The 23,594-nt window shown below is 43.6% G+C and overlaps 2 protein-coding genes across 4 annotated transcripts in view; both read right to left on the reverse strand.

Annotated features, from left to right (window-relative positions):
• MEP1A (meprin A subunit alpha) lies at positions 1-15,227 on the reverse strand. Of its 3 annotated transcripts, none has more exons than XM_066995047.1 (14): positions 15,192-15,227; positions 14,979-15,003; positions 14,831-14,884; positions 13,753-13,793; positions 13,564-13,642; positions 13,130-13,247; positions 12,041-12,216; positions 8,127-8,348; positions 7,284-7,433; positions 4,457-4,672; positions 3,074-3,532; positions 1,490-1,663; positions 720-927; positions 1-358 (listed from the first exon to the last, which is right to left on the reverse strand). In XM_066995047.1, the coding sequence occupies exons 1-14, from the start codon at positions 15,210-15,212 to the stop codon at positions 211-213; spliced, it is 2,091 nt and encodes a 696-aa protein (XP_066851148.1). In that variant the 5' UTR covers positions 15,213-15,227; the 3' UTR covers positions 1-210. The 3 variants fall into 3 exon arrangements, with proteins under 3 accessions (XP_066851148.1, XP_066851149.1, XP_013039908.3); XM_066995048.1 differs by lacking the exon at positions 15,192-15,227 and adding an exon at positions 15,089-15,157 and having other exon boundaries at positions 1-326; XM_013184454.3 differs by lacking the exon at positions 15,192-15,227 and adding an exon at positions 15,089-15,157.
• LOC106038157 (meprin A subunit alpha-like) overlaps positions 13,753-23,594 on the reverse strand; it is a 16,867-nt gene continuing 7,025 nt past the window's right edge. Inside the window, exons 10-16 of the mRNA XM_013184452.3 lie at positions 21,632-21,847; positions 20,842-21,315; positions 20,505-20,678; positions 15,192-18,536; positions 14,979-15,003; positions 14,831-14,884; positions 13,753-13,793 (exon numbers count right to left, since the gene is read on the reverse strand). Of these exons, the coding sequence (XP_013039906.3) occupies positions 18,493-18,536; positions 20,505-20,678; positions 20,842-21,315; positions 21,632-21,847 (908 nt within the window). The 3' untranslated portion in view covers positions 13,753-13,793; positions 14,831-14,884; positions 14,979-15,003; positions 15,192-18,492. The remainder of the gene's footprint in view (positions 13,794-14,830; positions 14,885-14,978; positions 15,004-15,191; positions 18,537-20,504; positions 20,679-20,841; positions 21,316-21,631; positions 21,848-23,594) is intronic.

Below are 23,594 nucleotides of genomic sequence, written 5' to 3' on the forward strand. Positions count from 1 at the left end.
TTCAGTGTGTGAACTTTTATTAGACAACAGTTCAACGTGATCTTTAACTGCGAAGTCTCATGAAATAAACAACTGACAAAATGCTGACAGAGCATTTCAACATCTGTATGCTGGCTGGTCTTCAAGTTGTATTCATCATTTTTCATTGAAAACTGATGTTTGATGAACTATGGAAAAACACCAGACTTAGATTTATTCCTCTACAGATCTTTATCTTCTAGCCATCATGGAAATGAGGACGATTGTTAAGACAATGGTTCCAGCAATTCCACCAACTGTAATTCCCAGGATGTTCCCATGGACCTGCATTGACTGACACCTCTCACCTGTAAAGAAGAAGGTATGTCCTGATGGGCACCTGGGAAAATAAAGCACAGATTTATGTGGATTAGGAGTTTTGTCCTGCCCTGTAGGCCCTCCTTGAGATCTCCACGCTCACTCTTCTGGATTGGCAGTTCCCATTAGATGGGTTCGCATCACAATATCCCCACCTTGTTTGGCAGCTATGGACATCCTCTAAAAGCACCACAGAAGGAGATTCCTTTGCGTTTCCCCTCTGGTTGCTAACAGAAACTAGTCTCTGCAATCAAATGTTTTGTTCCCACTGTTCTTTGAAAACAGTGACACAGATCTTTGAGATCTGTAGCTCTGACCACTTAGTAGCTGCACCATTTGGTTCAGAGGTAAGTCAGGGCAACCAAGGAGGAGTTCTGTGATACCTGCAGCTTGGTCTCCCTTTCACATTCACACAGACTCCATCATTCTGGCAAGGGTTTGGATCACACGGGTCTTGCGGGTAAGGCAGCCAGTCTTGAACGGGCTCCATATCCTGGAGAGCTCTCTTCTGCCTTTCAAAAGGGAAGCTTTCCATGATGGCAGATTGTTCAGATTGAACAGGGACTTCAGTATTATTGAGGTGAGTTAGATCTTTAAAAAATGGAAAGAGGTGAAAGACATCAGATAACAGTGACTATTATTATACATAACATTCTTCATCCAAGAGGCTAGACTGGAGAGTACTGCTTGTCCATTTGTTCTTTACTGAGCTCCTGCCATACCATGGCAAGTTCTGTGTATTTAAAGCACAAGGTAGAAAATAATACTAAAATTATGGCAACTAGTCAGGTAAATCAGTAACAGTCTGTGCTTTGGAAAATTGTGCCAAGTGTGGCTGTTCTGTTTGAAAATAAGCACAACAGGAACAGCCTTTTAGTATGGTTCAAAGCTTAGAAGAGAACATAGTTACTGGTTAGGGTGCTGAGAAATGAACCTTCAATAAATCCATGCCATTTAGATTCCTCTGAGCTCAAACACTTCAGTCAACATCACCCACTTGAAACTAAAACACAAAAATGCTTTTCAAAGTTGATCCCCATTAGAAGAGAAAATGGCTCAGGGACAGGTGGCTATAGTAATGTGAATGAATGAAAAGGGATAGAAAGGATCAACAATTTGCATTTGCAAGGAGAATCAAGAAAAAGGTCGTTACCATGAAATTCTGCAAAAATAATCAGGTCATCATTTTTCAGGAAGCTTCTACGCCTCATCTGGCTGTGGGAGATGAAGTTGTTCCACCCCCAGTCTACAGTTCTATAGCAATTGCATGAGGCATCAAATTTTCCAGTTATAGATGGTTTCTCCCATATTAGGGTTCCACTACCATCTGCAAAGAGAATATGAGTAGCAAATAAGAACTGCGAAGTTCTGCAGCCTAGAGCTATGACAACATTTTTTTTTTCCTGCATTACAATGTTAAACAGGACTTATGCTGCAAAATCAAATTCAGGGCTCAGATACTCAAACAAATCACAGAGGACTGACAAATGATGCCAGCAGATGCTTAGAAATAGTCTGCGTGAGGTCTCTAAATCTATGTGAGGGCATTTAAATTCACAACTCCCCTTTAATTGAGGATTGACCAAACACAAATTACCTCCTTGCTCTCACCAGCTAAGAGCTCCCTCCTGCATAAGGACACCCCCTCATCATCTTTTAAGTACCTATGGTTTAGGGTCTGGCAGATTTTGTTCATTGTTGTGGTTCTGTTAAACATACCCAATGTTTAAAACCTCCTGCTGAAAAAACATGTACCAAATTTCCACTGAAAAACGTGAAGAGGGATGGAGACTAATCTCTGCTGTTTCATATTGTAGCAAATTCAATATTGTCCCGTTCTTATTTCTTTGAATGATCATATGCATGAGGTGTCCCAGGGCTCGACACGGAACTATGATGCAACAAGCTATATAAACCTGGAGCTAAAAAGTAGCCCGTGTCTGACAGAGTCTTCAGTCTGCATCAAGCCAAGAAAAATTGGTTTCAGATGCTGCAGACTGATCTCACAGGTGTTGTCAGGTATTTTGTTCCTTAAATACAGCTACAGTGTGGACCTTGTATATTCAGACTGTGTATGTTCAAGTTAATCAAGCCCCAAAAATGTAGTTGTAGCTTAAATTATTGTAGGATGCAATGGAATAAAGCCCTCTACTGGCATTACATTGTCCTGTGGCGACAAATCACAGGTAGAATGAGAATTGCCAGCTCCTTGGCAAAGGAAAACTCTCTACAAGTCTGTTATAAGGGGTAACGGTTTTAAATTAAAAAAGGGGGGATTTTGATTAAATACTAGGAAGAATTCTTTACTATGAGGATGGTGAGGCACTGAAGCAGGCTGCCCAGAGAAGCTGTGGATGCCCCATCCCTGGCGGTGCCCAAGGCCAGGCTGGATGGGATTTGGGCAGCCTGGGCTGATGGGAGGTGTCCCTGTCATGGCAGGGTTTGGGACAGGATGGGCTTCAAGGTTCCTTCCAACTCTAATGGTTCTATGATTCTATGATTTTATTTAGAGTCAAACTCTGATATCCCAGTGATTGTTCATAGCAACAACAACCTTCTATGCATCATTTTTTACGTCAGATGATCCTTTGCAGACAGGAACTCTGAGTCATAAACAGGAAAATGCCCCAAACTAGAAAATGAAGCCAAAGTTGCCCAACTATGACTCCTGCGCTGTCCCGTGACTCAGATTCTTTAGCTTTCATTTCCACTATTCCTCCAGGCAAATAACACTTACCTGACGCAACCTGGTCTTTATTTGTGGTGAAACTTCTGCTTGCAGACATCCTTTTCAAGATGTCAGGGTCCTGGTCCAGCACTGTGAGCATGGCTTGGCGGTTCAGAGCTGGCCACTCTAGAACAGCATCATTCTCTCCACTGCACAAATGAAAGGCAATGCGAGAGTAGCCACTGGTTCTGGATTGGGGATACAAACTTATGCCATAAGCATAACCCTCAGGGCTGTAAAACCGGGGGCTTTGAATAACATCACTTGATGCGTTTTCGAGGATTTGACTGAAATTCCGAATGACCCACACAGCTGTGGGACAGGGGGTCTCTGTCAGTGTGACATCGTCGATAATGATCCCACCAGATGAAGAGCTGGGGTTGCCCTTTAGTCCTTGGAAGAGATATCGGAACTTCTTCTGAGAATTGAGGGTTACGTGGGCAATTTTCCAGTTATGGTCATTATCCGCTTTTGTGAAAGGAAAGCAAAACATTGACATCAGCATGATTAGTGATATTAGCTGATATTCTGATATTCTGAAGCAGCTTATTCCTAGTTAGCTATTCCAGCTGCATTTTTAGACAACTGGACCTCTCACAGAGCCATGAAGGATGGAAGTCTTAAGTGGGTATTATGATTATATTATGCTTACATTGCATTATCATCAAATTGCTTTGGACACATTGTATTAGGAACTCTTCAAACATTAGTGAATGACAGTCTTTAGTATAATGAGCAGCATGCTAAAAACCGAGACATAAGAAGTGGATGGGTGTCAGTGAACCAACATGTTAAAATTAACTCTTATGGGTCACTTTTTCATGGACTTGTCCCTCCCTGCAAAATGCAGTAGCCTGATAAAGGCGGCTGATCACAAGTCTTGGGTTTTGACAGCATAAATGCTTAGTGATGCATTGGCTGAATTTGTCCTATTTTGCAAAATCACCCGAAGTGGGCACCCATTCACATTTCCAAAGTTACATATATTTTTCTATTTGCAGACGTATAAAAATTTAGGCTGGGGTTCCTTATATCTAAAGATGAGCACAGGTATTCCTAATGTCTAAAGATGAGCAGCTCACTGTCAGATCATACTATAGCCAATGGAGATCTAGCCAATGATCTCCAGCAATTTGGGGTCCTTCCCATTCACTGAGCATAACATAACATTGTTAGATTAGGAACATCGTGACTTCTGCTGTGGAACACTTAAATTACATAATCACAACCCATGGCTTCACTGCTAAATGTGAATAATAAATATCGCATAATACCAAAATCCTTATCCAGACTGCAGCATACTCTCCTGGTAGCTTAGGAAAAATGTTTTGATTTCTAAGCCAATTTTTCTTTCCCAAAGGTTCTATATATTTCTCATATTTCTAGAATTACCCTGAAAGGTTTCAATTTTCCTCATCTTGCGAACATTTCCAGTCCCATCATCTTCCTTAAGCCAGATGATCAGCTTGTCAGAAGGGCTTCCTGTGATCTTATAGAAGAACTGGAGGCACTGCTGAGTTCTCTTGGGATAAAGGATTCGAGACTCTAGGACTGCCGCCTCCTCTGCCTTTCCAGAGCTGGTGTCGAAGTACATGAAGTAGCCAGCATCTGTGAAAAAAGTGTTGAGTGTCATCATCTCTTTCCACCTTTCCTGCTAGCCGCATGGTATATATTTATCATTTCAACTCCACTCTTTCAGTAGGCATAAGTGTAGTAGCTAACATAAATAGTAGAGGACACAGTGCATAATAACCATTCAAGACAGTGTATAGAGGAAACAGTGCATAATAATCACGTAGACTTGGGTACAAAGTAGTTTAGGACTAGTAGGGCTAGTAGTTTAGCATATATATGGAACTCATTGCCAGCAGCTACTGCCAGTTTTGCATTAGTTGGCCTAGCTGGAAGTTGGATGCCACGGGAATGTCAGAGATGAGACAGAAGACTCAGTGCTGACAGCAAGTAACTAGCAGACATCTTTTATTTGATTTATATCAAAGATAATCCAAAGATGAGATCTTGGAGATCATATACTTTATTACCTTATGAAGAGTAAAATAATTTCTTATCAGTGACAAAGATAACAGAAAAGGTTTGGGCACTGAACTAGCACTTCCTTGACCTTGAGCAGAGATAAGGTCTATAAGTAACTTGTCCAAAGACATTTGAAAACTCAGCTTCTCGGATTGGGCAAATTGGGCAAAAACAAATTTCTGTCCCTCTAGTTTAATTTCCTAGCAAGTTTCTCTAAAGTTATCTTTAGATTTGAAGTATCTACTTTTCTCCTTATGTGTACCAGGAATTAAGCATCTGCACGCACGTCTTGGTATCACATGAACTTGTCACCTCTTATCTGTATTGCATTGCTCTTCAGTTATCCATTACAGTCTGTGATTAGATTAACAAGTGAAATTCTTTCAGCTGCTGTGGGAAAGCCTCCTCTGCTGGGGGCAGGTTCCTTGGACTCTTGTGGTTTTAGCTAACAGTTGGGGTATCATTGACCAAACCTTGCAGCTGCATAAACACAGTACGGCCACCTCCATGGTCAGTGGAGCTACTAGAGCTGTTCTGTCTATTGCGTTTGCTCTAACCATGTCAAGGCAACATTTTCCTTTACCGTTAGGACATGGTAACAATGTTTTGAAATCATACCCATAGAAACTTTGCCAAAGGTACTGAATTGCTTTATACATACATATAACAATTTGCCGTAAGTTAAATTTATGTTAAATTGAAGCACGATCGCTGCTGCTCCAAGTGGGAAACAGGACTGTGAGCCTTATTCAGGTGCCTGACTTTGTTGTTGAGCTTATTGTGGTATCAAAGCCCCAGATGATCCAGACTCTACCTCCTTCTTGATAAGAAAGTGAAATAAAAGCAACAGAAAGTATCTATGGCAGTTAGGATATGGCCTCGGCAGACTTCAGCAACAGGATACATGGATCAAATCCAGAGCCAGGCTGCCACTTCCTCTCTACGTTTTAGACTGTAGTTTCCCTCCTTCAGTTTAGCCAGTAATAAGTCAATGCAAGAAGTCAAACTGTTTGGGCAAAATACAATCCATCTGTGTTAGGGAAACAAAATTAGGTCCCACTCGAGATGGCTGCAGAAGCAATTCTCCAAAAGCGTCTAAATTCCTGATGGAGTCAAAGAGCCTTTGAAGGCCTCTGAAAGGAGAGGCACTCCCTACTCAAGCAGTTCATTTTGGCACTCTGGAGATCCTCAGAGACACCTAACACTCTCCATTAACTCTTCAGGAAACATCAGTACTTATTTTGCACAAAGTCACAAGATGCTAAAGCATAAGTGCAAGTTAAGTGCTTACTTTGGACAGACTTGTTTTACCCAACAATAACTCAGCTAAATTCTTCTTTTTCATTTACAATTACACAATGGGGAAAAAAAATAAAAACTGAACTTAGGCAAAATTTACCAAAGTCACTTTTTTTTTTTTTTAAGTCTGTTGTAGTTTTCCAAGTCTAAATAATGACAAATCAGTCTCTTGCTTTTCAGAACTGCCTGTCAGGACTTAATCTTTATTCTCATTTGTAAGCTAGCAACCTGTAACCCTCACTGGGGCTCACTCCGCCCTGCTTGGGATTTTTTCCTGTGAAAAATGGCAAAAATAGCATGTTAAAAACAAAATTATCCCTAGACTCCTATCATAAAAAAGCTTTGTAACTTTCTTCCTTCTTCAGAACCAGCATTCCTCAAGCTTAACTTATCATTCACTTTCCAAACATGTTTATGAGTAGCTTATGAGTGCTATTCCATTCTTATCTTGGAGCAACATAACTCTTACTCAGACTTTGGAAGCTGCAGTAAATCCTTTTCCAGGTTATATCAAAAATCCTCCAGTTAAGATTGTTCTTTGTCCCCTGTTATACTGCTGGTGTGGAGAACACTCCACTATGCTTTAAAAGCTTAACGAGAGCACTAGTGCAACCTAGCTCAGACCCACAGTGCCAAGTGCAAAGAAGAGGGTGCTTTGCTTAGCATGAAATACTAAAAGTAGGACGTTTTCTGTGTAGTCTACAAATATGATCATTTAAAAATATGTTTTCAGAGTAGCCAGTGCTGGGTTTTCTGAAGGGTTGACCACAATGAAGAGAAGTTGTTAAAGATGATGTATTTAAAGCACATAGCCCAGCACAGACATGAACAAGAGACCATTGCTACAGCTAAGCACTTGCCCATAGGAAAGTGTTTGTTACTTTACCTCTGCAGCGCCCAGAAAGTGTGTGGTCTTCCTGCCCCGCAGCACTGCTCTGTTGATGGACCCAGTCTAGGTCATCTCTGGTGCCCTGAATCATGCCACAGATATTTTCAAGCTCAAAAGAACACTGATCCAAAAGAGTGTGAGTTGAAGCTGAAAAAAAAAAAAATGCACACATGGTTATCTCCAAAGTATTATATCATTTAAAACAAAACTGGAGTATTTCTGCTCTAATTTTAGTGTTTGTTTTGGTTTATTTATACTAGAATAGACATCATGTAGTGAAGGCCTAAACCCCTGCAATCACAATCTGCTTGATGAGTATCCACTTGGAGCAAAGTCCAGCCAGCCACCTTAGGCAGGTTCAGCTGAGTTTGCCTGCATGTGGATGCTTCTAATGGCAGATCCACAGGGACAATAACTTGTTGCTAACAATCACACCTGGTGATAACATCTTCAACCAGATCAGCAACCAGCTGATGGAGTGTCAGACTCTAGAATCAGCCAATCCCAGGTGCAAAATAATCTAATTAAGACTGAACATCAGTAAAAGAGGACAAAGTACAGTTGCCTTCACCTCATAGCAGGGGCATAATGAAACTGCTCACATACCAGCAAATAACCACGTCTGAGCCCCTAGGAGCAACATGGAAGAAAAGATGTGAATGGCCTGACGTTTGTTGAGTGACTGGACTTTATGAAAGTGAGCAGTTAGCAGAGCCAAAGAGAGGAACGAGGAGGGAGTAAACAGTTCGGGTCTCTGCACCACAGGCTCTCTTCAGTACTGCTTCAAGAGCATCTGAGAAGTATAAACAAATAATTTTTCATGGTTAAATTATGACTTACTGCAGTTATACATGCGATTAAGTCTTTCCAGGTCGATGGCACTGAAATCTAGACGTTGTCCAATTATGTCGTTAAATGCTGGTATCTTTGCCGTAATTGTGGGAATACTGGCATTTTTGTTAAAGGAAAATGGTGCATAGTGCATCACTGATTCGTAGTCATAGGGGGTGTTCAGGTCAGTGATGAAGCTGTCATCGTACTTCAGAAAGTTGTGTTCTTTGTCTGGTAAAAGAACAGAAAAGTTTTTCATCTCACAGAGCAATTGGAAAGGAAATGGTTTTAGCATGGCCCCTTGAATGCAGTTTTATGAGGCAGAATTGATCTACCTGATAGAAATTACTTTAGGATAAAATACTCAAATGTAGCAAGACTGGTTTATGAAGTAATTTTGACAACAAAGCATTGTCTTTAGATTGCAGTTTTGCACCCTCATATGACTTCAGTAGCTTCAAAGTCAAATATCAACGAGCTATAAAGAACGATATAAAGGAGATCAGATTAGATGGTCTAATGGTAAGCATCCTGAAGGACTAAACTTAAGGATTAATATACTTCATTCCAGAGCCTGTGAATATTGATGCAAAAGTTTCCCAGAATATTAGATCACATAAGAACAAGGAGGAGTCCTGGAGATTTTCACTTCCTAAAGAGCCAGGTATGGCAGTCCTGGATTGTCCCCAGACTCTGGTCTCCTTTGTAGCAAAGGGCACATTAGGAATCTGTGAAAAAAATAGTTTGTTTTACCCTAGATTGATTATACTGCTCTGGTATTGCTATGGAGATGTCTTTTGGAAACATGTGTCTCAAAGTCTCTTGGTGAAATCATTTGTTCTTAGAGAAAGTTTTTCACTATGAAGGTGTCTGATGGGACAGGAAGAGGGAGCCATTTCACATACTTTGGCATGGAAGTAAATCAAGAGAAATTCCCAGCATTTCCAATCACAAATAATGTTTTCAGAATATCTGGCATTCTCCCTATAAGAAGAAACAGGACATGACTGCACTCAGTGGATAATTACAGCTTCTCTGTGTAATAGCTGCCCTTCCCTGCAGCTGCATTCTGGGCACAAAGGTCTTCAGTCCAAGGCTTGAGATTATATAAAGGCTTGAGTTTATTTTCTTGCAGGTATCTGAACTGCACCTTTAATCAAAAATAGTGAGAATCTTTATAATTACATGTTATCGCTTTTTATAGCTGGAGACAAAACCTTGGCAGTACACAGGCATGTATAATAATGTTTTTCAGATCATTACCAGGCAAAGGGTAACTTCTATTTGTTTTTAGAAGTTATAAAACATACAGTGAGGAGGCAATCTCATTTCTCAGGCTCTCCTGTGTGTTTTCTCTGAAATCTTATAGGTTTATTAGCTTTTCTATCAATAGCAACCTGAACAGGGGATCTCTTCTCTAGCCAACTGCTATCTGCATTGAAGTCCGTGAAAATGCATTATGGCCAAAACTGTTACAATGCTATTAAATTTGGGTTTACAGATCACCAATGCAGGAATAGATGGACACACACATATCAGCCTTATTTCCCTTTAGAGAAGCAGATAGTACTGCAAGTTGAGGTGAACTAAACCAAAACCCCAGACTGAAGGGCACTGCACAAATCAGGACTTGATAGATTTTTTTTATTTTGTAGAATTTTATGCCTTCCTCTGTAACATGTGGCAAATCCTGTTTGTGCTGACCCCAGCAACACAGAGGAATTCATACGAACTCATACTGATGCAGCCATCTACAAGCAGTCAGATGGAGTATGGCCCAAAATGTATATTTTGGCAAAAAATGCCTGTTTGACTTTTAGGGCAGTCCCTGTCCAAGGTGGAAGATATATGTGATGGTCCTAGTTACAAGCTAGCATAGTGTTCATGTTTCTGACATTAACATGGGTAAATCCAACACAGGGTCAGCAAATTAACCTTTCTATTCCGTCTCTAATCCTTTAGTTCTTTCAAACGGCTTCAGTAGAAGTTTTCTACTTAAGAAATTTGCCTAACTGGAAAATGAAAGCTTTGAGTATGGATAGAAACGTACACAATATATAGGAATTGACTGTAATATTAGCCCAGCTCCAGAGCTCCATTCAGAATAAAAAACTATAATCTGTATTGTTTTTCTGTTGTTCCACATTTGTGGCCACTTAATACACCACAGATAATCTCTCTATTCATCTTCGTAGCCCTCCTCTGGACTCGCTCCAGCAGCTCCATATCCCTCTTGTACTGGGGAGCCCAGAACTGGACACAGCACTCCAGGTGTGGCCTCACGAGGGCTGAGCAGAGGGGCAGGATGACCTCCCTCGGCCTGCTGGCAACACTCCTCCGCATGCACCCCAGGATCCCGTTGGCCTTCTTGGCCACAAGGGCACACTGCTGGCTCATGGTCAGCCTGCTGTCCACCAGGACCCCCAGGTCCCTCTCTGCAGAGCTGCTCTCCAGCAGGCCAGCCCCCAGCCTGTGCTGTTGCTTGGGGTTATTTCTCCCTAGGTGCAGGACCCTGCATTTGCCCTTGTTGAACTTCATGAGGTTCCTCTCAGCCCATCCCTCCAGCCTGTCGAGGTCCCTCTGAATGGCAGCACAGCCCTCTGGGGCATCAGCCACTCCTCCGAGCTTTGTGTTGTCAGCAAACTTGCTGCGGGTGCACTCCATAAAAGTCAGAATCTAGATACTATTACTGTCATCATCAACTTCATCACCTTGACTCAGGCTGAGACCTAGTTACTAATAAGGTGATTTGTTTTCAGGGCTGGTGATAGCAATAAAAATCATGGTCTGCAAGATCAACAGACACATTTCATCTCCTGCTCAGCCACTGCAAGAGACAACACGTAGAGGGCAGAGACAAGTAGGAATGCACATGGCCATTCAGCTGGGAGCAATTCAAAATATCAGACACTGCACTTAGAGGTCAGTAGAGACTGCTTGTACCAGCAGTTTTTATCTATCCAAAAGATAACACGATGTTCCCTGAATCCTGTTACTTTCTGAAAAGTCTTTTGCATGTATTTTTCACTTCTATGCAAAGATGTTGAGTGCATTACCCTGGAGACTGAAGTGATCTGGCTTCCACAAAAAGCATGAGTGATGGCAGGGCAACTTTGCTGCACTGGCATCTCAAAGCATCACCACTGGGAATGAGAGGAGAGCTTATACTTGGTGTCTTTGCTAGCACGCCTTTTGGAACTTGCTATAGACTTCCACTCACTCTTTTTCAGAAAAATAGGTGATCATAAAGTAGTACAGAACCAGCCCTCACAGAAGACAGAAGCAGAGACTGCCTAAGGAGACTGTGGAGTGTTTGCTGAAACTCAGAAAGCCACTGAATCTGATGGAGTTAAACCTGAAAGCAAGTACCTGCCAGAGACACTGGGCAGTGGAGAGCAAGGTAGAACCCTATTTTATGTGTCCTATCTGATCTGATCACTTTGAGGCTTCTTTATGTACAAAGTAGATCTTTCCAGTCCCTGGAAAATCTGAATCTCTGAGTATAAAACCTTTTCAGATTTTGGAGAACCCTTCATTAGAAAGCCACCTCAAAACTCAGAATATGTTGGGGTCCCAAGACACCCTCCCAGTAAGCTTACAATTTGCAATTATGTGGCAAGAGAAAAAATAGATTCTTAGGGGAAGTGATGTGCTCAAAATCAGGAAGCAGACCAGTTGTGGAGCCAAGGGGTAATAGGCTTCTGCTTTCCAAGCAGGTTATCTCTCCTACAGCCTTAAATAGTCTATGGTCTTTCACCACGAAAGTTGTACCCAAATCTTGCTACAGACTGATTTACAGGGGCATCAGGGGTGGACCAGTGTCTCTAAGTCATATCTTTCAGCAAGGTTTAAAATCTGTCAGGGGAAGAAAGATACTGATAAGACTGCACTTTAGAAAATCTAACTTGAAGTTCAAAACCAACCTGCAATAATTTCATCCCACCAGATTGTCACGTAGTCATCTCGGTCCATCCTTGACTGCTCGTGGTAAAATCCCAAAGCGTGCAGGATCTCATGTTCTACAATTGCTTTGTAGTCACACCCGGCCCCAATAGAGAGGTTCTGTCCAGTCTGCAGGTCCCCCACCATGGACCAACACCTAAGAGAGAGATCTTACTGTCAGATAGAGTTTATTTCTTAGCATTTATGTCCTCAGTCTGCTCACTTTAAATACAAACTATACTATAGTGCTATAAAAACTTTCTTTAAGTACTGACCAAGTATCAAAATATCTGTAGGTACTCTACCCTGAAGGCAAACTAAGCTCCAAAAACCATACTCCATGGGTACTGAAAACAAAGAGCTTGAGCCTGTGGTGTCTTCAATAGCTGCTGCTGAGGAGTTTCTGGTACCAGGCTCTTCAGCACCAACTTGTCAAAAATCATGGTTTACATTTTTTTAGGACATATATCTGAATCTTAAAGTAGAGCTGAGGATAGAAATATCAGTGTCTACATGCTTTATGAAGTTCTGGGAGAACATGAAATATTCACATCTGATATAATGAGATCTTTGTCCTTTTCTAGATGCTCTTTAAAAGTACGTTTAGATATGGGAAATAATAGCAATAGCACAATAAACTGTCTTTCCACACTTTTTTTTTTTTTTTTACCATTCTTCCAAATTTTTCAAAACCTAAATGCTGGCTATTCACATTCTTGGTAAATTAAGAGGCTGTACACTGGGGTCACTCCATCCATCATGGAAATATAAAACAACCCTAGGTTGGAAAGTGGGAGCAGTTGAAGAAAGCCCAGAAATAATGAGAATCGAAGAGTAGCCATCCAAACATTAAATGTCCATTTCAAGTTCCTCATATGAATGTCCTCTGCAGTCAGCAGAGGGAGGCAGCTGCTTCCAAGATGAATCTAAGGCGGGTTGCTTTTGTGGTGGCCTCTTTTTCTCTACTGACAACAAACTTAGACTAAACTTTCAGATTGCTGAAGTCAGATTAAATGAATTTTCAGCTGATTCTACACAGCAGAACTACATAGAAATTGCTATAACCTTACCCGCTTTCTTTCCTAAAGAATATGTAGGTTCTCTCTCCTTCATATGGCTTGAAATCAATGCAAGACTTAAGACGGAACATCTCAAATGCCTGGAGAATAACTCCTTTGGCATTCAGATCTGGAAAACAGATGTCAACAACAAAGCACCTCTAAGATACTGCAGATCATTCACCCTGGAGAGGTAATACACACAGATTTGTGCATGGGACCAAAAGAAAAGTGATTGAATTTGATTAAATTATGTTTTGTTATGATAGCTGTAGGCAAAAAAAAAAAATGGTTTTGATGTAAAGGAACAATCTGGTTATTAGTGAATTTTAATGTGAGAGAACCAGATTGGAAAAAAAAAAAAAAAGGAAAATTTTTATCATGGTGACTCCAGCACAAACAAGGATTGGAGTTGAATTAAAATTTGAATAAAATATCTGCATTACCTAAGTTATCACCCAGAATATAGGGAACGGGGAACTTCCATCTGTAGCTCTCATTTCTTAGGGCATTTCGCTGATTTTTCTGAAAAGGGAATTAACAGCTGGTGATGCAGCTGCTGTGGAGAGATGGGCTGATTTGTACCAAAAACACAGTTAGGGCAAATGCTAGCTATAAAGTTTTTAATTACTTACAGGGAGCAAGATATCACCCTGAAAGAGGTCCAGTCCAGCAGCTGAAAAGAAATTTAAAGAAAGGTAATGTAAATGTGATATAAAATACATCAAATAAATATTTTAACTCAAAAGCCATAGCGAGCCTACTCATACAAACTTATGACCTCAGACACTTACAGAAAATAAAGAAGGTCTAGCCTTAGCTTCTACTCAATATTTACTACCCAGAAATATCCGCATTTTTGATGGCAGAAATCTGGTGACATTGATTATCTGTGTCTAGTTTTATAACCTCTTGCTTGCTGCCAGGCAGTGGCAACAGTCACACAGTGAGACAATTCTCTAAATAATATAGTAATATTGAGGAATGCATCAGGAAAAACATTGTACAGTGCACCATCGAAGAAGGATATATGGAAATTTGCACTACAGGACACTAAAAAAGTAGACGAAGACTGTACAATGTGTTGGGTCTTTTCCTTTTGATTTCCTTGCCTCTTATATAGATGCTCAAGAAAATATCAAAGCTATTGTCTAGTTTGTAGATCTTTACAAAAAAAATATATAGATGGGGGGGGGACTCCAGAGCCTTTCAATTCATAAAATGTGTTACTTTCTTAACACCAGGGGTCTGTCCAAACTTCAGAAGTAAAAGGCGTCTACATTGTTTGCTTATATAGAGTTGCGGTCTGTCTAAACCACAATTTCACCCACGAGAGACCTGAAACTTCACCATTTTGCTCACAATATAGAACAGAACAGAACAGAATAGAATAGGAGTAGGTCAGTTGGAAGGGACTTTCAAAGGTCATCAAGTCCAACTGCCTGACCACCTCACAGGTAACCAAAATTTAAAGTCTGTTATTAAGGGCATTTTCCAAATGCCTATTGAACACTGGCAGCCATGGGGCATCAACCACCTCTCTAGGAAGCCTGTTCCAGTCTTCGACCACCCTCACAATACAGAATTTTTTCCTAATACCTAGTCTGACCCTCCCCTGGAGCAGCTTGGTGCCATTCCCATCCACACCATTGGTCACCAAGGAGAAGGCACTGGTAGGTTCAGGACTGGAAGAGAATTTAGACGTGAACTTACCTAAGTTTATGTCTGGAATGTCTTTGATTATCTCACCAGCATCAGCATCTTCAGCTGCAAGACAGACAAAACATGTGTTCAGATGTGGTGGTACACAGCAGGCAAAAGAAAATGCTTCAAAACTCAAAACAACTCACAGAGCACTTACCAGCTTCACCGGAGAGATGCCCGACCTGAAAGAGAATAAAATACAGCCAGTATAAGGTATGGGATGTCTCCGGACTGACAGGAGCCTGTAGAAATCAGGTTTCTACTTACAGAGACTGGAGTACCATATGCATAAGATAACAGAAGTGCTAGGCAGAGCACGAAGCTGCTGGAGCCCATTTTTGCAATGGAAATAGAAGCTGGTCCCCCTCACCTCTTGCAATATATAGGGCATGCTGCTGAGCTTCCCACAGAACATCAGCCAACCAGCGTTGAACTTCCCACCTTTGTAACGTTATAAAAGCAAGATTTCCTTCCTAATGGCATGTGATAGCATTGTGGCTATCATTTACCCAAGTCCACTTGGGAGGACTGTTAGAGAGGAATGTGATAACTTCTTGTGTTAAGTGCAGGTGGTGAAAGGCTCACACAGACTTTGTGTGAGAAGACCTCGATCTGGCCCAAGTCCCTGACTCCTTCCACTGTGTTTTGCTCTCTGTCAGCATTACGATCTCAGCAGCACTGGAATCAAAGCCATGTGCTTAAGGAGAATTATTGAGTTTATCGCACTCTGGTGATATTAGAATAAATTAATAATTAACATGACATTGTAAAGATTAGAGATAGAAGACATATCATTATGTACACCCTGACAGCATTTTCCCATGGCTGATCCAATCCCAGGACTGATGGCCCAGCGCAAAACATGCTAACCCTGCCCTCCAGAGCTTCAAATCACATTTGAGACTAAAAACAAAATATCAGAGCGTGGATTTCCAAACTAGAAACTGCATGTACAAGGTCAAGATTTCAAATGCAACACCTTCACATACATCAGTAGATTCCTGGTATTCAAGCTTGATGCTCCTTTCTTTCCTAGGGTGTTTCAGAGAGGGAAAACTTTTGTCTCACACTTTGCTGTATTCCTGAGGGGACACGGGTCAGGGAGGACTTATGGGCTAACTGAGAAAGGCTCCAGAAAGTTGCAGACCTCACATAGGCTCTGCATTATTATTTCCCCTTTGTATTGGGTTTACATGGCAAGGTTTTGGTAGCAGGGGGGCTGCAGCAGTGGCCTCTGTGGGAAGAATCCAGAAGCCGCCCCACGTTAGATAAGGGACAGTTTCAGATGGATCCAAAGGGACCCGCTGCTGGCCAGCGCCGAGCCAGGGAGCGATGTTGTTTGCACCTCTGTGAGAGCAGATTTAAGAAAGGGAAAAACAAAACTGCTGCACCACAGCAGCTGTGAGAGTGAGGAGTGAGAAGCAGCCCTGCAGCCCCCAGGTCAGTGCTGCAGGAGGGCAGGAGGTGCTCCAGGCAGGCAGCACAAGTTCCCCTGCGGCCTGTGGAGAGGCCCCTGGTGGAGCAGGCTGTCCCCCTGCAGCCCATGGGTCCCACACGGAGCAGATCTCCACGCTGCAGCCCGTGGAGGAGCCCCCGGTGGAGCAGGTGGACGTGGCCTGGAGGAGGCTGCGGCCCATGGAGAGCCCCCGCAGGAGCAGGCCCCGGGCCGGAGCTGCAGCCCGTGGAGAGGAGCCCACGCAGGAGCAGGGGGTCTGGGGGGAGCTGCCGCCCGTGGGGGCCCCGTGCTGGAGCAGTTTGCTCCTGGGGGACGGACCCCGTGGTACGGAGCCGTGTGGGAGCAGTTCTTGAAGAGCTGCTGCCTGTGGGCAGCCCCCGCAGGCTCAGTTCGGGAAGGACGGCATCCCGTGGGAGGGACCCCACGGGGAGCAGGGGCAGGGAGGGACTGTGAGGGAGCGGCGGAGACGGAGAGACGAAGCGTCAGGGACTGACCGCAGCCTCCATTCCCCGTTCCCCTGCGTTGCTCAGGGGGAGGAGGTGGAAAAGGGTGGATAGGAAGGTGGTGGTTTTGGTCTGTTTTTTGTTGTTGTTTCTCACTGCTCTAGCTTGTTAGTAATAGGTCATAAATTTCATTAATCTCCCTGTGCTGAGTCTGTTTTGCCTGTGTCGGTAATTGCTGAGTAATCTCCCTGTCCTTATCTCAAACCTTGAGCCCTTTCCATTGTATTTTCTCCCCTTTCCCTTTGAGGAAGGGGAGCAAGAGAGCAGTTGTGGTGGAGCTCAGCTGCCCAGCTTCTCTGGGCAACCTGTTCCAGTGCCTCACCACCCTCGCGGTAAAGAATTTCTTTTATATATCTAATCTAAACCTACCTTCTTCCTGTTTAAAGCCATTCCCCCTTGTCCTATCGCTGCACCCCCTGACAGAGTCGCTCCCCAGCTTTCCTGCGGCCCCCTTTAGGCACTGGAAGGCTGCTGTAAGATATCCCCAAAGCCTTCTCTTCCCCAGGCTGAACAACCCCAACTCCCTCAGCCTGTCTTCACAAGGGAGGTGCTCCAGCCACTGATCATCCTTGTGGCCCTCCTCTGGACCCGCTCCAACAGGTCCATGTCCTTGTCGTGCTGGGGGCCCCAAAGCTCAGTGCAGGGCTCCAGGTGGGATCTCACGAGAGCAGAGCAGAGGTAATCTGCTCCCTCACCCTGCTGGCCACGCTGCTTTTGGTTCAGCCCAGGATACGGCTGACCTTTCAGCTAAGGTACATGGCTCTTCCTCAATACTTGCTTTTACGAACTCTTATTTGAAAGAACACTGATACCTAAGAAAAACAGGGCACGTGGCTAGTAAATGAGAAGCATGTCCCAAGATACATCATGTAAAAACTTTTCACAGACAAGCAAAGAGAGTCAAAAGAGAGCACAGTGGTTGTGATTTGTAGATATGCGGCAAGGCATAAGAAAAGAACAAAAACCTGAAGCAAAATCAAAGTGGTCTGAAGAACAATCAGATTTGAGTCTCCTTAACTTCAACTCCATCCAAGAAACTAAGGAGTATGTCTAAAGATAAGCCATTCTACAGGCATGTTCTTCAGTTTGTAGAGGACGATGGTTATGCAGACATCTGAGGTTATACTAATGCAATATAATCTTGTATGCACAACATATGCATCCCCAAATGCGCCCCCAGATCCAACCAAATTCCCGTTCTGCTTTCATGAAAACTTCTCAATAATGTTGAATTGGGTCCAGACACAGAGGAAGGTAGGGAAGCATGCTGTTCTTTAAGCAGTAAACAAACAAGCTGAATACTTATGAGTGAGCATTATCAAAAGCTGGACCTGAGGAAGTCATAATGGCCATGGGGAGCGAAGGAAAACCCTGGAACAGGATCTTGGAAAGTAAAGCAGTGGTGGTTTTGGCTAGGCAAGGCTGGACAGAGAGACTTCAGACTCAAGAACTGGGAAGGAAACATTGCTAACAGTGAAGATAAACAGAAAGAATGAAACCTAGGAAGAAAAAAGACTGGATATAATTGAGAAGCAATTTTCTGCTTGGGCCAAATTTATCTGTGGGGGGTGTGTGGGTCTTAAAACTAGCAGGGAAGAATAGTTCAAAGTCTTAAAATACAGAAGCCACGGAATATATGTGTTTGGTGAAGTAATATATTTTATCTGTCATGAATTACTGCTTGTACTTGTAGTGAAGAGGCTGAGAGCATTTCAAGGACGGACTGGAACTTCAGTTGCAATCAGAGGAGTGAGATCTGCAGAAAAAGACAAGGAAAGGTATGAATTCAGTGCATGGTGTATATAGTACAGTTCTATCAGCTGTGTTGGGCTGACTTCCAGGCTACTTTGGGGGCCAAGTAAAGAAGCAACAATAATTCATCCAAATAGCTCCAGAGGCTACAGCAGCACCAAGCGAGGCAGCTGGGAGGGGAAACTGGCGTGGCAGAGAGCAGCAGGCGTGCGTGGAGCTCTAGTCCATGCCCTTCTCAAGGGGATCCTGAGACTGGTGACCTGGAGGAGACTGGGGTGATAGGGTAAAGGGCTTGGGCCACAGGTGATGTGAAACAGGGCTGGGAGCTGAGGAGAGAGGGAGAAAGGCCTGCTCTGAATTGGGAGGTATGGGGTAGACCCTCAGTGGTTATACAGAGACTACCTCCAACTTTCATCAGAGGGCAATGTAACACTGCCCCTGAGCTTTTAGGCACCCTGGTGTCAAAACAAATGTTGAAAAGCAGAGCCTGCACACTGAGACCGGAGCATAATAGTTTTAATGTCTATAAATTATTCTGAACAAGTTTGTAATTGGAGCCTAAACACAGTCTTCTAACAAAGCTTTCAATTTCTTAACTACAATTTCACCTAGCAGCTGCAAATGCTTTCAGGCACACTGGCACCCCTATCACACAGTGGGCCTGAACAACCCTCAGTGATTTGCTCCTGGTACAAAACACTGTCAGGGAAAATACAATGAGGCCTCGGCTGCTTTTTTGTTGTTGTTGCTAACAGGGACTTGGAAGAGTTGCTGAATGCCCTACATAACCTGCGGGAAGGCTGGACCGTCCTGCATGCTGCTGTATGCTGCTTCTGTAGCCTGCCCTCAGCGTTTTTATTAGGCAGCACATGTTCCTGGTTAAAGATTCACGGAAAGCAGCTTTCCCATTCTGCCAAAGCTCTTGCAGTTTCAAAAGTGTTTCCATTCTCTGCTGGAATGAAAACAAGAACTTTGCATAGGTTTTTTTTTTTTGTGAAGAGCCAGGGAGAAATCCTCCTGCCAGAAAAGTTCAAAGCCTGGTTTTCACAGCCTTTGGCCACCTGGAGCGATTCTGGATCATCACAGCATACTCCCAGCTGTCTTCTCCTATCCAAGACAAGTGCTACAACCAGTGTAACAGGGTCAGATCTGGTTTAATGATTGTTTACTTATACACTGTTCCCACTTTCCAGGCACTGACATTTTCTGAAAGAAACTCACATCAGAAGAGTGATGTCAGTGATGGATCCCTTTGTATCCAGTGGAGATCAACGGATCAGGAGAGTAGTTAATCACAACTGTCTTGGGATGGGTTAACTGCTCTCCAGAAGTATCCGTTACTCTCAAATGACCCACCAGAGAGTCCAGAAAGTTCATTTTAGACACCTAGAGTGAGGCAAGATGAACACAGCCGTCTGAGGTGTGGCTGTGTCACAGAGGATGGGCATGCACCGTCTCTTTGGCCTTCTCAGGGGGGTACCTGCCAACCAGGCTGCTGCCTGCACCAGAGGCTTCCCACCTCCTTCGGCAGAGCAGAGCAGTTACACACATTCGTGGCAAAAAATAGATCCTTGGGAGAAAAGCTTTGGATCAAAAACTCCTTCTGCTAATTTTTCATGGTCCAAAAAGAACCACTTCATTTTCAAACCACAATTTTCTTAAGTAGAAAGTGGAGTGGGAGTGGTTGCAAATAGCAACACCATTAAGAAGGCTGATCTTCAAGACATGGAAGTATAATCTGACCTGAAAATCTAATCTTCTGGGATAAGAGAATCAAAATTATCCAAAGGGGTTTGTACTGGGTATTCAAAAATCCAGGCACCTCAAATCACTAGGCATTTAAAAGTCATGATCCTAAAATAGATGGTTCCAGAGGTTCGCCTATCACCCTCATCTTTTATGCTTTCCTTATAAACAGAAGAGTATTTACTTACTCTGTTCCAGTTGGGATTCTAATGATATGATACTGTACCTTCAAAATCAGCAAAAATGAAAAGATCGTCATTTTTGAGGAATTTTTTCCAGTGCAGCTCCCTGTGTGTCAGGAACGTATTCCAGCCAACACCTGGGCTCATGTAACAGTTGCAGGCAGAAGAGAAACTTCCCGTGATAGATGGCTTGTCCCACTGCAGGGTGTCATTTCTGCCTGTTATGCAAAAATATACAAGTAATTAAAAACCGATCTCCAGTAAAAGCAGTAGTGTCACATGCAGGACAAATCTATCTCAGTCTCTCAGCTTTCAACACTTTCCTCCAGCTTGACAAAACCGCTGCATTTGCATGTTTCTCCCTGAAGCGCTCTGACTTACCGTACACTAGCTGCTTTGGGTCTGTAGTAAAGCTAAGGCTGAGGGACATCCTGTGGATTACATCAGGGTCTTGATCCAGAACAGACAAGATGACCTGTCTGTGGCCGGCCGGCCATTCCAGAAGGCCGTCGTTCTGACTGCTGCAGAGATGGAAAGTGATCCCCATGTAGTTCACGTAGGGCGATGAATTTCTCCCGTGAGGATACAGCTGCAAAGCAAAGGCATAGCCTTCCGAACTGTAAAACACGGGGCTCACGATGTAATCGCCTTTAGACGTCCTGTTAAAAAGGGATGTGAAGTTCCTGATGTGCCAGATATTGGTGGGGCAGTTTGTCTCCGTCAGGCTGGTGTCATCGATGGCAATCCCGCCTGCAGACGTGGCTGGATCTCCTCTGATGCCCTGAAACCCATAGCGGAATTTGGTTTGGACACTGAAGGGAATGTTGGCCAATTTCCAGTGATGTTCTCCATCGGCTGGAGGGGAAAATAAAAATATGTGAGAAAGGGAAGTCCAGGACATGGCCCTAAATCAAACTGTGTCTTCCTCAAGCTCCCTGTGATCTGTTTGGATGGTGAGTGATGCCCGGCACCCACGCTAATGCAGGAATTGTCTTAAGGACTCTGCCTCTGGGCCACATTTTGTTCTCACGGGCACTAAATCTGGAGTTACTCAATTGAAGCAAATAAAGGTTGGATTTACACTGGGCACTTTCATACGATAAACCATGCCAGTGTTGTCTTGCCTCAATGTTTGCCAGCACTTCAGATATGAAAAAACACTTTCACTTACCTGTAATAGTGTGCAGCTTTTCCATCCTCCTAACGCTCCCAGTTCCATCGTCTTTCTTAACCCAGATTACTAGTTTATCTTGTGGACTTCCGTTTAACCTGTAGAAAAACTGAAGGCATTTCTCTTTCCTCCTAGGATAAAGGATGCGAGATTCCAGAAGAGCTGCCTGACCAGCATGTCCCGGTTTTGTATCGAAGCGCATGAAATATCCTCTATCTGTTAAGCACAAAAAAGTGTTGTGATGAAACATTTTGGTCCATTCAGTAATGAAATGACTGTTAAATAAACTTTAGCGCAGTTTCCAATCGTGAGAGCTAGAAAGTTATTTTCAAAGGAAAAAAAAATCAGTAGAAAAGAATTCTCCCTACATTGCAAATCAGTATTGAAATGAAAATGCATTGAAATATGACTTGCAAACTAGTTCGGTTGATTAGGTAGGGTGCACGTTTGGTTCTGTTCTTTAGAAATCAAGTACTAACCATACACACACCAGTCCTGTCAACGTGCAAATGTAAGTGAATGCACTCGGCCAGGGATTTTTTGGAAGACAAACTAGGAATGCATTGGAAGGGTCCTGTCAGGACAAGGGCTTCAGTCTGAGGCTTTCCTGGAAACCGTGCCTGGTTAGCCCTCTATTGACAGATCAGACTCCCCCATAAAAGCATCTAAAGCCTTATCTGCTTTCTTCTGTGGGTAAAGAACTAGTAATATTTATTTCCTTTCTTTCATATTTCGTCTGCAGTTCTATCTGTGGGCCAGAGTGGTACCTTGTCCAACTCATTGATCTGGTTACAAAGCTTGGCCGCCTCTGGATCAGTCCTAATCTATAAATTCCGATTTTAATCAGCTTCTTGAAGGTGCCTGAGCAACGCTGGCCACCAGCTTCACCTAACAGCCTCAACACATCCCCTTCCTACAGGGGATGCATTTTCCAGCTGCATCTCTCTGGGCATTTCCAAGTACACTGGGGCTGCGTCTATGGGTTTGCAGTTTTCTGTCCAGGAGCCGAGCGATGCAAGCAGCAGGGACCACATGGAGAAGGCTCTGGAATTGCTGCCTGATGCTGCTGTGAGCTCCAGTGCTGATCCCAGCTGCATGCCCGCGCCTGGATCTGCTCCCACCAGCACTGCTGGCCTTCTGCACTCAGTTCCCCTTCAGATTCCCAAGCAAGCTCCCCATTTCCCACCAGCTGTGACCCTTTCTTCTTGGGAAACTTGTAAGGCAGACTGCTTAGGCTCCAAACCTTCTTTCTTTTTCCCTCCCCCTGCTCGGAGCCGAGCAGTTAGCTGTCTGTCAGCAGCCACAAGTGGCAGGAAGCCGCTGTCAGCTCCTCTGCCACATGCACCATCACACAGCCAGAGCCCGCACGCTGTCAGCAAACCGCAAGCAGCAGCCCAGCGAGCAACAGCCAGCCAGGCTTGTTTCTCTAGAAAGAAGAAATTTCTCTTTCCTTGCCAGCAAGCCAGCCTCCGATTCATTTTGCACGGTGGGTCTTCCAAGTGCTGGTTTTTGCATTCTGCCTTACACCGGCTGCACATCTGCCCTCTTGCCCAGGCTGATACAAACCCACACGTGAGCCGAGAGCAGCCACATCCCCTCGCCCAGCCTGCTACCTGCCTGCTCTCCCTCTCACTGAGCAAATTTCCTACAGCCACAGAATCTACAGGCTGTAGCCAAACACAGCATTTGGCAACAAACATGATCCGTGACCTCCCAGAGCCATCTTTTGCTGTCTCCTCCCTTGGAACAAGTCCCACAGAAATGACTTTCACTTCTATTCGGTATTTTTTTTTCCTCTCTTGCACCACGAGGGACTTTTGTGAGCAACCACAACTTGCATTTTGGGAAGAAGATGTGCCTAACTGACCGCTTGTACCCAGACAGGCTGGGCTCATGCCTGTGACTTTCATAAGAAGCTTTTTTGCTAGAGGATTTGGGGACTGTCTATGCGACACACCCCTGC

The sequence above is a fragment of the Anser cygnoides genome, chromosome 3, assembly GCF_040182565.1.
Source record: "Anser cygnoides isolate HZ-2024a breed goose chromosome 3, Taihu_goose_T2T_genome, whole genome shotgun sequence".
NCBI lineage: Eukaryota > Metazoa > Chordata > Aves > Anseriformes > Anatidae > Anser > Anser cygnoides.

Coding starts and splice junctions, on each gene's coding strand:
- MEP1A (XM_013184454.3), bottom strand. CDS start 15,157: ATGGGCTCCAGCAGCTTCGTGCTCTGCCTAGCACTTCTGTTATCTTAT. Junction 14,885..14,978: donor GCATCTCTCCGGTGAAGCTG/GTAAGTGCTCTG, acceptor TCTGTCTTGCAG/CTGAAGATGCTGATGCTGGT. Junction 928..1,489: donor TATTTTTGCAGAATTTCATG/GTAACGACCTTT, acceptor CATTTTTTAAAG/ATCTAACTCACCTCAATAAT.